The sequence below is a fragment of the Poecile atricapillus genome, chromosome 24 (assembly GCF_030490865.1).
Source record: "Poecile atricapillus isolate bPoeAtr1 chromosome 24, bPoeAtr1.hap1, whole genome shotgun sequence".
In the NCBI taxonomy this organism is placed as follows: domain Eukaryota; kingdom Metazoa; phylum Chordata; class Aves; order Passeriformes; family Paridae; genus Poecile; species Poecile atricapillus.
Genome location: NC_081272.1, coordinates 4452305 through 4468842, shown reverse-complemented (window position 1 = coordinate 4468842; position 16538 = coordinate 4452305). Strand labels below are relative to the sequence as shown.

Below are 16538 nucleotides of genomic sequence, written 5' to 3'. Positions count from 1 at the left end.
AGTCACTGGGTTTCAGCGTTCACATCTGGCACTGAGGCCTTTCACCTGTCACCCTGCCGTGTCAGAGCAGAGTGGCAGCAGGGTGACATGTCCTGGGCATATCCCTGAAGCTTCCAGGTGCTGAGATCAGCAGAACCATGCTGGCACTGGTTTTGCTTTACTCAGAGGGTGTGATAATTGTCCCTGCGCCCACACTGGCAGAGTAATGGTAGAGGGGGCACAGGGATGTGCCCCTTGATGGATTTATTGATTTACCCAAACACCCAGCTCAGTATTTCAAAACTCTGCAAAGCACGGGGTGTTTGTGCTCCCCACCCAACTGCCGGAGGGAAACCTTCTGCCCATGCCAAATGCACCTGAACTTTCTCACCGTGGCCGCACGGCCGCTCCTGAAATTCCAAAACTGCAGGCAAGAGGCTGCCCAGGGGTGATCTGGCCCCTCTCTTCACCTGACCCTTACAGGGTTTGGCTGTGGGGCAGGGAGCAGCTGCCTCTGCAAGGAATCAGAGCTGCCAGAGCCTCTCGACAGCTTCCCTCTCTCCAGGGTTTTTCACCTCCCAGGCCACAGCCCCCAGATTCCTGCTGAGCTCCTGCCGCACCAGCTCTCTGCAACAACATAGCTCAAATTCCTGATCCGGGCAGTTCCGGGGTGAAGGAAGGCTCCGGAGCCCCTGCTTGGCTCTCGTCTGGGATTGCAGTGCCTGCATCTGTCCCCTCCTCCGGGCTCATCCCATCCCAGGCTCCCAGAAGGGTTTGCTTTGAGTCTCCCGGGTTCCCATTCCTGTGTGTCCCCAGCCTGGCAAACCCTCACTGGCTTTATTTGACCTCCTGGAGACCAAAAGCTTCCAGGCAAGCGGCTCCTTGTCTGCCAGGAGAGCAGAGAGCAAATCTCTCCGGGCACCAACCCCGGGGCTCTTCAGACGTGTCTCCACGGGAGGGGTGGCCCTGGCGAGGTGCCGAGGTGCCCTGTGAGGCTCCAGCACGGCTGATCGGCCCCAGGGTGTGCCGGAGGATTCCAGGGAAGCCTCAGGGCACTCTAGAAACCAGGTGAACGAAGGGAAGCACATTCCTGCCCGGCTACGTCGGCACAGACATCTCTAGGGGCTGATACGGTGGGATGGGGCTGACTCAGCCTCCTGGGAGCCACCAGTGCCTTGGGGAGAGGGACACCCCCTTAGGGACACCTCCCAGGTCCCTGGCAGTGAGGCGGCAGCAGCGCAGGGTCCGGCTGCACGGGGTCCCTGCTGCCACCCTGCTCTATGGGAAAGGTCCCATCTGGCCACACCGGCCCCGCCAGGGCGGTGCCTGCAACTTCCTGTAGCTTGGAGATACCGATGAGCTGTTGCAAAACTATTACTAAGGCAAAATCATTTAAAAAGTGGGTTACAATTGCGTAACCTGGGACTCGCAGCAATGGTTGCTGCCCATAGGTGGGGGACGGTGGGAGGTCTCTGGTCTTGCTACTGAGTCTGCAGTGCCCAGACCATCCCTGCAGGGGATGGGACATCACCTGGAAGGAGCTGCTGGTGTTTCCTGTGGAAGAATCCGTCTCTGCTGATCTCCCTGCAGGATTTGACCTGCCTTTTGTTGTTCAAGCTGAGCGTGTGTGTGCATGTGCGCAGCAAGAACCTCTCCGGGAGCTGTTTGCCAGACTCACCCAGTTACTGGGAACCAAACCAACCACCCTTCCCCTCCCCTCACATGCTCAGACAAACTCTGCGTGTGCAGGAGGGCTGCAGCTGGGAAGGAGCTTCCTCGCTCGGAGAGGCGCCCAGATCCGGACACCTTCCTCTGGCTTTCCCACCTGGACAGGTACTCCCGGGCACAGGGTACCCTGGGGCTGCCGGGGTTGAGGGGGAACTGCCCCGCAGTGTAACGGGGTGCAGGTGGGAGCTGTGTTAAAGTATAACAAGGTGTAGGTGGGACCTGGGGCTGCTGTCACTGTGGGGTCAGAGGTGGGGATCCCAGAATCACCCAGTGCTACATTGGGACCTCACAGGCCATGCTGGGGTCCCCATCCCATGGGGTGATGGAGGGGGATGGCATGGTGTGCCAGCCCGAGGAGCACCAACGACCACCCCAGGCCTTGCACCTCTGTCCCACTCCCAAAAGAGGCAGAGACCCCTGAAGAAAAGTGGTTCCGCTGAGTTTGTACCCCAAGTGGGAGGTGGGCGCTGTCGGCTCCAACGCCCTGCGCCCACACAGGGCAGGACCCAACCATGACACAGCGGGTAGGCATCCCAGGGGCTGGCAAGGGTGCCAGGCTCTGCAGGAGGCAGACCAGCACTGTCGGCACAGCTGAGCACACCTGAGCACTGCTCTGCTCTGCTTGGCTGCCATCCAGCACTGGGGGGCCTGTGGGGCTCACACAGTGCTTCACACGCCCCCTGCCACGGGGATTGGCACAGAGCTTGGCGCAGAGATTGCGTCCCCTTCCTGCTCCACTGCGGGTCCATGACCGGAGCCAGCGCTGGGTTGAACTGGGCACACGGGTGCTGGGCAGGTGGGTTATGGGCAGGTGGGTGCCGGGTTGATCTCTTGGGGTCACGTGTGAATTGGCATGCTGGCAGGGGGGCACAGGCTCTGGGGGTATGCAGAGGCTCCAGGTTCCATCAGCACCAGCTTTTGGGGACAAAACAGCAGCTCCCCTCTCCCAGTTTTAAATCCAAGGGTTGGGTGGGAATGCAGTGATTGCTCCCCACACCCGACTCCCAGCCAAGGGTTTGCCAGGGAGGGAGATCTGATTTCAGGTGGGGTGGTGAGTGAAGGTGTGTGGGCATGGGCAGAGGCACAGCCCTAGCACTCAGCACCCACTGTCAAGGATCCCAGCCTGGGGCTACTCAGCTCAGCCACACTTCCCGGTGTGTCCCTGGGCCAGAAGTGTGGGAGCACAGCCACAGGTTCGGGACTTGCTCTTCGGTGGCCCTGGACAAGGACAGACTCCCAGACTGCTCCATGGGCTCCGGCCACTGGTCCAGGTTCTATTCTGTCCCCACAGCCCTGGGACACTGCAGTGCCCTGGATGAGAGGACCCTGATCATCAGTTTGCCATCGTGTCCTGGCTATGCCCTGTGCTGGACACTTCCCACCCCACAGCCCCCGGTGAGCGGGCAAGGAACTCCTCCAGGTACGTCTCAGAAGGCACTGGGTGGGCAACAGACAGCGGCAATTCCTTAAAAGTGGGAGCGACCCAGCATTCTGTGAATCCCTTTGTCAGGGCAGACATCTTCACAGCCCAGAGGCTGTAAAAACTACCTGGGTTTGTAAATCCAGGTGCAGCAAAGCCCTGGGTCAGGCTTAGTGTGTCACCCTCCTCACACAGGGCAGCCCAGGTGGAGCTGCAGAGCCGGTTTGGCCATCGGGACCTCTGGCATTGCTGCCGGAGCAGGAGCAGAGCACTGGCCAGGGTGACATGCTGGTGACACACACAGACTGTGACACACATGGACTCTCACTTTCTGCAGTCCCACTGTCACCTGTGTTTGGCTGCCTCAGGTAGCACCTGTGAGACAGAAAACAGGTTCCTGGCATGTCCCAGCACCCCAGTGCTGCAGGAGCAGCCATTTCCCTTTTGGCTGTTGATCCTGGCCTGCTCCAGCAGATCATGCTGCCAGTTTGCACCAGCACGCACAATCAGGCATGGAGTTGGTGGCAAGGACTTGCCAGGGTGGCTCATCCCTTACAGCAAAGGCTCCATCAGAAAGACATGCAGAGAGATTGAGTCACCTCTGTCACCAGCAGTGTGTGAGGATCAGCTTTACTGTCTGCAAGGGTGAAGAGCCACCATCCTAGATAAGTGTAAGGTGGTGGGGGAGAAGGTTCAGAGGTCCATGAGATTTAGTGCAGCGAGAGATGTGTGGCCCCAGCGGTGTCTCCCATCGCTCCTCACCCACTGCTCCTTCTGCCTCTCCAGGTCGGGTGACTCTGGTCTCCCTTGGCTACCATGGATTGGAAAACACTGCAGGCACTGCTCAGCGGGGTCAACAAGTACTCCACAGCCTTCAGCCGCATCTGGCTCTCTGTGGTCTTTGTCTTCCGTGTGCTGGTCTATGTGGTGGCAGCCGAGAAGGTCTGGGGCGACGAGCAGAAGGACTTTGATTGCAACACGCGGCAGCCGGGCTGCACCAACGTGTGTTATGACCATTTCTTCCCCATCTCCCACATCCGCCTCTGGGCCCTGCAACTCATCTTTGTCACTTGTCCTTCCCTCCTGGTCATCATGCACGTGGCCTACCGGGAGGACCGCGAGAGGAAGAACCGGGAGAAGAATGGAGAGAATTGCCCCAAGCTCTACAGCAACACGGGCAAGAAGCATGGCGGGCTGTGGTGGACCTACCTGTTCAGCCTCTTCTTTAAGCTTGTTGTAGAGATCCTGTTCCTCTACCTCCTCCACAAGATGTGGGACAGCTTCGATTTGCCACGGCTGGTCAAGTGCTCCAATGTGGATCCCTGTCCCAACACCGTGGACTGCTACATCGCTCGACCAACCGAGAAAAGGGTTTTCACCTATTTTATGGTTGGAGCCTCCTCCATCTGCATTGTCCTCACTGTCTGTGAGATCTTCTACCTCATCTTCAAGCGAGTCGTCCGGAGGGCAAGGAAGTGGAGGAAATCCACCAAGCACTCCATCAGCTACAGCAAGGCCTCCACCTACCACTGCCACGTCAAGTCAGAGGAGAAGGACAACAAGTCCCAGCCTAGGTGTGTGGCAGCCCTGACCGCTGTCTGAGGGGTGCTGGGAAGGGTGGTGGGGAAAGAAGTGTCCTGGTATGTGCCAGGGATGGTTGGCACCACAGGTGACCACCAGTGATGCCACCACCAGATTCTTCAGCCAGGACCTTGGTGGTTGTAAGGGAAGGGGGACACGTCCATGGGAACTCTCCTGCTTGGGACCATGGGCACATCCCTGGGTGTCTCAGTGGTGTGGACATGCTTGGTGGCAGGTGGGTGCTGGCTGCCTATGGCCGTGCCTGAGGGTGTCTGTTCTTCCCACAGAGGAGAAGAGCTGTGAGCTCACCCGTCCCAGCCAGTTCACATTCCCCTCAACTTGGCTTTTCCAGCCTGCCAAAGCCCCGAATCCTCAAGAGTCGACCCCTGTGAAAAATGACTAAACCAAACAAAGTAATGTCCTTGGAGAGAGAGCCATGGGTGTCTGAGCAGACACAGGTAAGGCAAGGGCAGCCCTGGAGATCTGCAGGTAGCGGTGCCACAAGCATGGACATCACAGCAGCACACAGATCCTCCGTGTCCTCTCTTGGGTCCTGCAGCTCTGCCACTCCCATGCTGGGTGTGAGAGCCAGGGCTGGTGCCACCCAGTGTGTGCCAGTTCTCCCTCACACGTGCACAGACCCAAGCACTGCTTTCTTTTGTACCAAGAAACCAAAGGAATTCTGAGCTCCTTGGCCAGAGCTCTCTTTGTGCACCCAAAGTAATGACAGAGAACCAGGGCTCCAGTCTGTTGACAACCGTTCTGCTGGCCCAGTTTGCCATTACTGGAGTGGGGCAACTTCTCCCCCTTGGCTCACACAAGCACCAAGCCATGTTCTGCCCAAATGCCCACGCTGACTCTGCTGCTTCCCTTGGTGCCTCTGTGTCCTCTCACCTCAGATGCACATCACACATGGCACAAGCTACAGATCCAAAAGGGCAATAAATGTCATGTTTGGAGACACCAAGATCTGCTCTGTATGTTGGAAATCAGGGGACTGGTGAGGGGAGAAGACATGGATTTGCAGAGGTTCTTCAGGAGCCCTCAGCCAGGTCCTCCTCATCTGCCCGAGCTGGGCATTGGTCGAGCCCACAGCCAAGTTCACGTCCGCCCGTTCCACCTCTCCCAGCTTGTCATGCATCATTAAACTTTAATTCAGGAGAACCTCACGCTGGCCCCCAAGGAAATCAAGGAGGGATGAGCATCAATTATTTACTAAACTTTGAGAAATATTACAATAAATAGAAATTATCTCCATTTAATTTCTCCTTAAGCAGCAGTAGTGGAGGGTTCGCTATTCCCAGCTCCACTCAGCCTGCCTGCCTTTCACAGCCCCACGAGCGTGTCGGGGTGTGCTGAGACCCCCCGACAGCAAAGCTCCGTCTGGAACTTGCGGGGGAGTTCCCGGCCGGGCTCCAGTGGGGTTCATCCCGAGAACTGGCGGGACGCGGGATCGCAACCGGGCTCCGGTGGGGCTCAGCCCAGGATCCTGCGGGATGCGGCTTGGGGGCCAGGCACCGGTGAGGTTCATCCCGGGAGCCGGCGGGATGCGGCTTGGGGGCCAGGCACCGGTGAGGTTCATCCCGGGAGCCGGCGGGATGCGGCTTGGGGGCCAGGCACCGGTGAGGTTCATCCCGGGAGCCGGCGGGATGCGGCTTGGGGGCCAGGCACCGGTGAGGTTCATCCCGGGAGCCGGCGGGATGCGGCATGGCAGCCGGGCTCCGGTAGGGCTCCAGCACCACCCAGCGCCCGCCGCGCCGCATGGACCCTCGGGGGCAAACCCCGAGCGCCGCAGCCGCGGTCCGGCCGGGGCAGGGAAAGACGGAACATCGTCTGGACACCGGGCAGGGGACGGAGCGTCCCCGGGACGCCCCGTCGGGCAGAGGACGAAGGATCCCGGGGACACCCCGCCGGGCAGGGGTTTAAACATCCCCAGGATATCGGTCAGGGGACGAAGCATCCCGGGATCTCTGGCTCAGCAGGTTTGCCCTGTGGCGGAGCCGCAGCCGGAGACGAGAGTACGGAAGCACCCGGGCTTCCCATCGTTCCCCCCCAGCTTTGGCCCCGACGGCTCAGGCTACCCCGCCCCGCCCGCCAGGGCCGCCCCCTCGTCCGGGGACCGCGGGAGGGGGCGGCCCCGCACACCTGCGGCTCGGCCCGGCCGGGTACTAAGCCCCGGCCCCCGGTTTCCTGCCCACGCTCCTCCTCCCCTTTCTCCGGGCCCTGAAAAACCAGAGGCACACTCAGCGCGGCCCGAGGCCGGCGGGACGTGCCCGGCGCGGCGGAGGTGAGTGCGGGCACCCGGGACCACCGGGGCACGGGGACACCGTACTGGGCATGGGACACCCCGCCGCCCCACTGCTGCCGGGTGTTCCTTTAACTGCACAGCCGGCACTTCTTGTGCTTAATTAGCAGCGGTTAATGAGGAGCCGGGGCTGCGGCCACCCTGTCCCTCCCTCACAGACGGGCTGAACGCCCGCGGGGTGAGGATTTGGGTCTCCAGGATCCCGGGAGTGGCAGCAGGGTGGGGAGCGGTGCTAGGGATCCCCTGGCGAGGGGAAGGGGCTGGGGCTAGGAGTCCATCGCCCTGCAGCAAGGGAGCTGGTGGGGGGCTGTCCGTTCAGTTTGGGGTGAGCCCTGAATAGGCATCGGTATGGCAGCACAAGGGGCTGTGCTTCTCCTCTGACTATCCTGCTCTCTGCCTTTTGGGAAAGCCAGGTCAGCAGCAAATTTGTGAGCCCCCACGGTGCCTCCTTTCCAGGTGCCCTGAGCATCCAGGGCAGTCCCAAAAGAGCTCCTCGCTGCAGGCTGTCCCAAGAGTGGCCAGGACAGCCATGAGCTGTGGGTGCAGGGAGAGAATCCTTGTCTCTCCCAGCCCCCTGTTCCTGCACTGTGTAGGAGGAGGCCTCTGAGGCTCCTAAACTCTGCCTGGAACCCTCCCTCCCTCAGAAGTGGGATTTTCCTCCAAGGGTTTGCTGGGGCACTCTGCAGAGCAGCTATATCCTGAGAAAACAGGAGGTTTAGGTTGTCACATCTGCCCTGTGCTCCCCAGCATGGAAACTGGGAACTAACATGGCTGCTCTCTTCTCCCTGCTGGCAGAGGCAAAGGGTTCCTAGAAGATGGGTGACTGGGAATTCCTACAGAAACTGCTGGACCAAGTCCAGGAGCATTCGACCGTGATTGGGAAGATCTGGCTCACCGTGCTCTTCATTTTCCGCATCCTCATCCTGGGCTTGGCCGGGGAGTCTGTGTGGGGGGACGAGCAGTCGGATTTCGTGTGTAACACCAAGCAGCCAGGCTGCACCAATGTCTGCTATGACAAAGCTTTCCCCATCTCCCACATCCGCTACTGGGTGCTCCAGTTCCTCTTTGTCAGCACCCCCACCCTGATTTACCTGGGCCACGTTGTCTATCTCTCCCGAAAGGAGGAGAAGCTGAAGAAGCAGGAGAGTGAGCTTCGAGCTATCCACAGCAAGGACCCAAAGATCGAGCAGGCCCTGGCAGCCCTGGAGAAGAAGATGTCGAAGATCTGCATGTCAGAGAGTGGGCGGCTCAAGATCCGAGGGGCGTTGATGTGGACGTACATCACCAGCATCATCTGCAAGAGCATCTTTGAGGCTGCTTTCCTCGTGGGCCAGTGGTATCTGTATGGCTTCTCCATGGTGCCCCGCTACGTGTGCAAGAGGGACCCCTGCCCCCATCAAGTGGACTGCTTCATCTCCCGCCCCACCGAGAAGAGCATCTTCATCATCTTCATGCTGGTGATGGGCCTGATCTCCTTAATCCTGAACCTCCTGGAGCTCTTCCACCTCTGCTGCAAGAACCTGCTTAGCAACATCAAGAAGGTGTCAGGGCCAGCTGGACCAAGCCAGGACACCTTTGTGGATGACATGGTCTCGAGTCCCTACGCGCCCAAGCACTATCCCTTCCTGCCCATGGCCGAGAGCCACGCGCCCTCCTACCAGACCTACAACAAGCTGTCCAGCGAGCAGAACTGGGCCAACTACCGCAACGAGGAGAACCTGGCACTGGGCAGCAGCACCAGGCCACTGTCGGACCCATACACACCCCAGCCTGCTGAAGCCTCGGCCCCGGAGGAGAAGCTGGGCAGCCGGCCCGGGAGCTCAGCCTCCAAAAAGCAATATGTGTAGTGCCGGGCTGGCCCCGGCTGGCATGGGGACATTCCTCGGTCCCCTGTGCCTGCAGAGGTGCTGGCTGTGGGCTGGCAGCTGCCTCCTGCCTGGTGCTGTGCCATACACATTCCCCTCTGGAGGCTCCAAAGACCTGCCTGCCCTGGGATGGGATGGGATGCTCAGGAGCACGGCCGTGGAGCGCAGCCTCAGCTCTCGCCAGTTTTCCCCACAGACCCTGCAAGGAAGGAAACTGCACATAGTTCCCCGGGACGCCATGTCCTGTGTGGCTTGCCATGGGAAAGGGAGAAAGCCCTGGAGCCATGCCGTGGAACAGGCTGTCCCCAAGGCCGTGGCTGGAGGCTGCTGACCACTGGGAGCAGCGGTTCGGCAGGACCCCAGAGCCTCTGCTGGCATGAGAGCCAGGAGCACAGCTGTGGGAATCTGCTCGTCTCCAGCCTCCACACAGAGCAGGCTGAGCCGGGGACTGCCGGGAGAAGCTGGGCTGGGGCAGCACTGACTGATTCTGGCCACCAGCCCCATCCCATTCCAGTGGCCCTGGCACCTGCCCAGGGTTTGCTGCAGAAGCTGCCCCCTCCTCATGGGGCACAGAGGGGTCAAGCTAGCTCTGTTGTGACCAGCAGATCCCAATGGCTGCAGGGTCACTGTGGGTGACCCAGGAGTGTGAGTTCCTCCCCTCCCAGCCCTGGGCTCTTTCCCATGGGATGTGTGCCTTTAAGTTATTTTTAACCTGCTGGTCTGAGCATGGAGTTTCTGCCTTAAAGGTGCAGTTTGCAGGGACTTTGGGGAGCCATGTCCAGCCTGGCCATGTGCCTTGGAGCCCTGTGGGGCTTAGGGAGGAATCAGCCCAGCACCTGATAGTTTGGGGGGTTTTGTGTTTTTATAACTTTGCACTATTCATCTCCTGCTTTGGGCTGGGGAGGAGGGGGCAGGGGGGTGGAAGAACCAACTTGTCATAGGAGCTGTCACCCTGACTTCCCCAGCCCACTGATGCTGTGAGAGCGGATTATCCTCCTGTGACCAAGGGGCTGCAGGTCCTGTGTGACCCAGGTGTGAGCGTGAGGTGTGAGCACTGTCCTCAGCACTGTTTCCCTTCCTCTGGCGGACTCCATGTTGCATCTTGTTGAATAAAGTTGGATGAATGAGAAAAGGTGCAGGTGCTATGACTGTACTTCCTGCAGCCTCCAGCTGCCTCTGGGAGGGCAGGAGAGGGTTTGGGGTTGAGGGAGGGGGAAATGCTATTGTGTGGGAATGGTGGGTCTGGGGTGAAGGGGAAAGTGGACACCCATTTGTGCTGCAGGTGCCACTCACCCACTGAAAGCACAACCCTCCCTACTGTGGGGAGGCTACTGTGGCCTCCTGTCCTCAGGGTTTTGACAGAACTGTCACATCCCAAGTTCATGGTGGCCCAAAGCTGAGCTCAGCCGCGCTCCCTCCACTGCAGATAAACCCAGCAGAAGCCATGGAGCTGCTCGTGGCTGCATAATAGGTGGAAATGAGCCACAGATAAAGGTACACAATGTGGCTGGGGCTCTTGTTTAGTTCCCCAGCCAAACCAGGCCAGAGCAGAGCCTGCTCTATCGTGGGCCTCTCCAGTGAGGGTGGGACAGGCTAAAAATACCCTGGAGAAAATGAAATATGGGTGATATGGGGCAGTATCGCTGCCATCAGCCACTGGAGGAAATGAGGAGGGACGCACCCAGCCACACTGTCCTTGGGCTGGTGGCTGGGCCCACCCTTGGTTTCCTCCCTGCTGGGGGCGAGGGGGGTGAAACCCCCTGGGGCGGGGATCTGGGAACACCACCAGCTCCCAGCTCTTCCCTGTACCCTCCTGGAGGGTGCTGGGGTAGATCTGCTGTGGAAGGACCCTGCTCCCACCATTGCCCAATTGGGACCTCCCAGGCCACCCCAGCGCAATGAGGGGCCACATCCCAGTGCTCCCCAGGTATCAGCAGAGCCCTGCAGCTCTGGGGAGAGCAGCCCAGTGTGTTAGGCCAGGAGGAAATGCTCGAGTGAAGGGGAACAGAGAAACCGTGCCATGTTTACCCACCACAGTGTCCCTGGGTCACCTTCCCTCTACTGGACTCCTATTTTTGTTGGCACTGGGGGAGCATCACGCTTTTCCGAGTGACCCTGCAAGGTGGAAAACAAGACAGCCAAGACCACCCCCACCTTTGCCTGGATCCAGTGTCCAGGCACTGCACAAATACAGCTCCATGTCCCACTATTGTTCCCATGTTGTGACAAAGTGGCTCGGGGCAGCTGCAGTGACCCCCACGCCGCCGGGACATGCTGCCAACAACAACAGCAAGGGGCTCACCTGAGGGCCAGGCTGGGGAGGGGGCAGCAGCAGGGCTGGGGTTGGCAGCAGCCCCCCAGAAGGTGGGCGGGCAGCCCTTAGGCAAATAAAAGTTTGGAGCTGATAAGAGCCCAGGCTGGCCTGGTGGAGCCTTTTGGCACAGCCCGGGGACAGACAGTGGCTGGGCGGGCCTTTCTCACACCTCCACTCTCCCTCTTGAATAAACAGGTCCCTCCGGTCCCTTGTGGGAACGGCACTCTCTCCCCCAACACCTGGCCCTGGATGATGATGCTGAGCCCCATGTTGGCACAGGCAGCCTGGGGTCTGCAGTGAGGAGCTCCCAGGGGCACCCCCAGAGTTAGGGAAGATTTTGAGGCAGCTTTGCCAGTCCGGGAGGGACCACACACTCCCCAGAACCCCAATTCCTGCTGGGGGTGTTGGTCTAACACCAGTCACAGTCCCCAGGAGCCCTGGGGCTCCTCTGCAGGGATGTTTCTGCCTTCCTCCCAGATAAGACCAGTCCATGCCAGGCACCCTGCTCCACTCTGCCATGGCCTGGGATAGAGGACTGTCCTGCCTGAAAGGCTCTGCATGAAGTGCTGGCCAAGCACCAAGAAATTTATTTTTAAGCTTTCCCAGCTTACAGAAAACAGCAAGTGTCTAAATCTGACCCACTCAGGAAGAGGCAAGGTGGGAGCAGAATCACAGCTGAGGGGGAAGAAGGGTGCCAGGCAGGGCCACAGCATGCCCACACTTGCCCACAGGGCCCTGTCAATGCCCAGGTGTGTCCTCAGGGGAAGTGGGAGCAGCCAGGAGCATCCTCCTGGGCCAGGCACAGAGCACTGACCCCAGCACTCTGGGCTTACAGCGTCCACCATTGGGGCAACCCCAAACCAGGAATAATCCTGCCATTTCCAGCCACTGCCAATGGTGCACAGCCAAGGAAAAGTAAACCCCACAGAGCTCCTTTCCTCCCCAGGGTTATATTTAGCCCTCCACTAGGGTCCCTCAATGCACGGGCATGGCAGACAATGCGGCCCTGTGTGAGAACTGCAGGAGGGAGGAAATGCACTCAATAGCTGCATCCTGACATTGTCACTCACCCCCGGCCGTTTCCTCATGTGGAGGCACCAGGACTCCAGTGCCCAGCACCCTGTGCCCACCCTGGCATGGGTCCTAACCCTGCCCAGCAGCTCAGAGCATCATCCTGATGCAACACCAGGCAAGCAGAGGCTGCTGTCTGCAGAGCCAAGGGCTTTTTGTGGCATAGGAAATCCATGTGGCCTTCAAACAAACCACTACCCACTGTGGTCCTGGAGTGCTGGAGACAGGGAATCAACCCTGAGCTGTACCTACAGGAAGAGCCAGTGCTGAATGGGAAGGGAACATGTTCCACTGCAGCTGTCCCCAGCTATGGCTTGAGGGATGTGACTTGGTGTAGAGCAGAGTTGCTCCTCTCCCACAGCACTTCAGGGCTTTTGCTGGCCACAGAAGGAGCCATAGCAGGAAGAGAGACGTGGAGGCTGGGAAAACTTGGCTTCTCTCAGGAAAAGGGCAAAACCAGAGCCTGGGAAAAGCCTCAGCTGGGAGGGAGCAGAAGTCTCTAGGGGCTGTAGGGGACACACTGAGGGGATGTTCTATTTGCTCTCCAGTGCAGCCAGGGTGAGCCCCTGCCGTGTCCCAGGGCTGTGGGGACACCGTGCTGTGGGAAGGTCCGGGTGTCCCAGGGTCACCCCACTGTGGGCAGGTCCAGGGTGTCCTGGGGTCACTGAACCGCACCAGGACAGGACACCAGAGTGTGAGTCCCTGCAGGCCCCTTCTCCCCCCACCAGCTCCCCCCTGTTCCTCTCCTCCAAAAGCATCATCACTCCAGGCCTTGCAGGAAGGGCCCAGATGGCCTTGGCCCATCCCCGTGCCAGCACAGGGTCACCTCATCCCCAGCCCTGCACAGCTGGAGCATCCCTGCTCTGATCTAACCGGACATCCACAGCAGCCATCCAGGTGTGCCGGATGGCCAGGAGGATCTCACTGTCCCCCACACAGCAGCTGTCCCACTCCCCTGAGCCACCCCAGTGAGCTGGGCACAGCTCGCTCCTGGCATCCTGCCTTTGGAAACCACCACCTGCTCCTCTCATGAGCTGTTCACGATGGATCCCAGGAACAAAGCAGGGCAGGACAGAGGGTCCAAAGGAAGCTGCCCTCAGGCCATGCCAAGAGCACTGCAGTCAGCCTGACCCCCCATGAGCCTGGGGCACGGCCACCTGGCTGGGACCAGGAGTACTCATGGCTGCTGGATTCAACCCCCGATCTATGGCACTGTGCAGTCACAGCCAGCCCCAGATGCAGGGACACCCCTGAAGCTGGACAAGCCTTGGAGGATGCCCTCACACTCAACACTGGCCTCCGGGCCAGGCATGGTACTCCTTGCCCATGGACAGGCTCACTGCAGGCAGGGTTTCCACAGCAGCGCCCAGCTGTGCCATGCTAGGAACAGCTGGATCACAAATGCCCTGGACCAGAGTGAGCATTTGCACGTGAGTGGCCGAGGGCAGCCTCGGGAGGGCAGGGTTTTACCATAATGGTTTATTCAGCAAAGCTTCCTCTCCCTTTTCGTGAGCCGCCGTGGCTGCTCGCCCTAGCCCTGAGAGCTGCCCGTTCCTATTCTTGTCCCGCCGTCCCGCCGGCACTTCCCAAGCGGCACATTGTTGGGATTCAATGGGAGGAAGGGTGGGTTTATAGCAATGAAGGCTTAGGAGAAAGGCGACAGGTCTGGGAAGCGGCTTCACCCCTGTCCCAGCGCCTGCGGGAATCCAAAGACCTACAGCAATGCCGGCGGATGGACGGGAGTCCCAGGACACAGGGAAAACAGCTGGAAGTACCGCAGGCAGGGGATAGGAGCAGGGCAGGGGCTTCCAGTCAGGTGCCATCAATGCCCAAGCTGTCATCATCTGTCTCAGTCCTTCCCCAAGGCACCACTCCTGTGCTGGAGCAGCCTCCCCGAGCGACACTGCATGGGCCCGGGGCAGGAAATGGGGCAGTGAGCCCCCCCCCAAAGCCCGATTGTGGCCGGCTGGCCCTGGGAATGAAGGGATCAATGGGCTGTAAACAGCCGGGGGAGCCGCTTCGTCGCGGGGTGAACAAAGGCATTTCAGAGACAGTTTCCGAGCTGGTCCCAGCTGGGAGAAGGAACGGGACCATTCCCATCACAGCACACAATAGGGAACAGCCATCACCCCACAGCCTGTCTGGAAAAGCAGGAGACAAAGGGGAAGGGGCTACTTCAAGGGACAGTGCCAGCCTGCCAGGGGGACAACGTGGTGGGCACTGTGAGCCCCAGTGCAGGAGGTGGTGAAGATCTCATAAGGCTGGGACAGGCTCTAAATCACTCCCAGGCTCCCCCTGCACCTTCTTCCCGAGGCTCAGCTGCCCTCGCAGCAAAGGTCAGAGTGCCAGTGGTGCCGGGCCATGAGCACAGCTGAGAGCAGCAGTCCAGCCCAGGAGAGCAGCTCGGGAGGCAAACAGAGCCAGGAGCACGGCAGTAAAGCTGTCAGCAGGGTAGGAATGGCCCTGGCCGGGGCGCAGGACAGCACAGTGTGAACGCTGACTGGCTCCTGACCTCAGCCCTTCCACCGGGCACGGCAGATTTATCGTCCCCAAGAGGGGAAGGCCGGGCCAGGGCAGAGCCGGGGCCTTGCTCAGGGACCACGGGAAAAAACAAGCGGGGAGGCAGCGATAACCCCAGCCCTGGCCCTGCTGAGGCAGCTCTGGCTGGGGTTTGTCCCTGCTGTGCCAGCGATGCCTCAGTCTAGAGGGGACACTGGCCACCAGCCCCCAGAGCCTGCTGCCAGCCTCTCCCTGCTCAGCACCCCAGTGGGACTCTTGTCCCCTAGGATCCCACCCTATGTCATCACAGCCCTTCTCCTCAAGATAAAGAGGTCAAAGGGAAGCAGATGACACAGCTGGGGGAGCTGGGAGGGAGGCACAGCCACATCATGGGCTGGGAATTTGGTGCCTCCTCCTCCTTCCTGCCCACCACCCTGCTGCCAGGCCTGGAGGCCAGTGCCCAGCCAGGGATAGCAATGGTATTTGTCCTACTGCAACAGCTGTTTCTTGAACACGGAGGGAGAAGAGACATGCTCAGAAACAGGGCTCGGGCTGTGCTGATGCAGAAGACACAGAGGCCCAAGGATTGACAGAAGTTTATTGTGCAGAGGGCAGAGATCTCTTCATTCCCAACACGTCACCATGCTCAGAGCATGACAATGGAGGAGAACCTTCCGCTCCCCTGTCACCATTCCTGGGAGGGATGATGCAGGGAGGGGGTCCCCAGAGAGCCCCATGACTGCTGGCGTATTGGGGTTCATCAAGAGCCACAGGGGATCTGGAAGCAGGGCAGCAGTTCTTCCTTTCACTGGTGGTCAGCCTGAACCCATCCCATCGCACTCAGATCTAAACTTCTTCTACCTTCACAGCATGGAAGAAATCAAACCTGAGGAGACACAGATGGAACCAGGCTGAGAGTATTCTGTGGTTCAGGAGCCAGGCGCGGTGTGAGCTGAGGAGTTTCATACTCGCTCCACCTCCATGCACGGCTCCTGGCCCGCTCTGCCACCGAGCTCTGGGTACCTTCAGCAAATCCATGGGCTGGGCAAACCTGACTCTCAGAGTGCCCGTGAGGGTGAGGAGCAGCAGGTACAGGAGGGAGGCTGGTGGAAGCAGTGCATGTGCCAGGGTAGTCCCCAGCAGCCGCTCCAGGGCACCGCCTTTGTCCAAACCACCCTTTATTAACTCTTTTCGGGGCGGTTCCTGTTGAGCACGGCCCGAGGGGCGAACTCCAGCTTGTCCTTCAGGCTCACCACCTTGGTCAGGTCCTCGCCCACGATCTCCTGCAGCTTGCGGTCTTCCCGCTGCTCCGAGATGCTCTTCTCCTCCTGGGCAGTGGGCGGGGGGTCTCCGCGCAGGAACCACTCCAGCTGGGAGCCCACCAGCCCCACCACGAAGGCCACCGGGAAGGTGACGTACGGGGCCTTGGAGCGCACGGCCGCCCACAGCACGGACCACATGCCTGCCGGGGCGGGACGCGGCGGTCACCGCTCGCACCGGGGCCTCCGCGCTGGCAGCAGGGAATGGGGACCCGCGTGGGCCGCGCCGGGACCCCCGCCCGGGCCCACAGGGACCCTCTCCCGTCCCTGGCCCCGGCCCCGGCCCCGGTCCCGCTCACCCGGGCCCAGCCCCGCCCGTTCCGGTCACGGCCGTGAGGGCTCGGCGGGGCGGCGCTGCCCCCTGGCGGACAGCGCGGGAACCGCAACGCGGGAGGAGCGACAACGGCTGGCGACATGGGGGGGACACGGGGGACATGGGGGGGAATCATCGGGGACA

General features: G+C 60.3%; 3 protein-coding genes across 4 annotated transcripts; 2 read left to right on the top strand and 1 right to left on the bottom strand.

Moving 5' to 3' along the window:
• Nucleotides 1–1333: 1333 nt before the first annotated feature.
• LOC131587916 (gap junction beta-3 protein-like) lies at nt 1334–5959 on the top strand. Of its 2 annotated transcripts, XM_058856266.1 has the most exons (5): nt 1334–1812; nt 2373–2503; nt 2999–3127; nt 3914–4701; nt 4996–5959. In XM_058856266.1, the coding sequence occupies exons 4-5, from the start codon at nt 3944–3946 to the stop codon at nt 5009–5011; spliced, it is 774 nt and encodes a 257-aa protein (XP_058712249.1). In that variant the 5' UTR covers nt 1334–1812; nt 2373–2503; nt 2999–3127; nt 3914–3943; the 3' UTR covers nt 5012–5959. The 2 variants fall into 2 exon arrangements, with proteins under 2 accessions (XP_058712249.1, XP_058712247.1); XM_058856264.1 differs by lacking the exon at nt 2373–2503.
• Nucleotides 5960–6814: 855 nt separating this feature from the next.
• GJA4 (gap junction protein alpha 4) lies at nt 6815–10030 on the top strand. The gene is made up of 2 exons (XM_058856259.1): nt 6815–6995; nt 7809–10030. Exon 2 carries the CDS (start codon nt 7829–7831, stop codon nt 8858–8860), a length of 1032 nt encoding a protein of 343 aa, XP_058712242.1. The 5' UTR covers nt 6815–6995; nt 7809–7828; the 3' UTR covers nt 8861–10030.
• Nucleotides 10031–15340: 5310 nt separating this feature from the next.
• Nucleotides 15341–16443, bottom strand: SMIM12 (small integral membrane protein 12). The gene is made up of 2 exons (XM_058856268.1): nt 16381–16443; nt 15341–16224 (listed from the first exon to the last, which is right to left on the bottom strand). The coding sequence occupies exon 2, from the start codon at nt 16220–16222 to the stop codon at nt 15944–15946; it is 279 nt and encodes a 92-aa protein (XP_058712251.1). The 5' UTR covers nt 16223–16224; nt 16381–16443; the 3' UTR covers nt 15341–15943.
• Nucleotides 16444–16538: the final 95 nt, after the last annotated feature.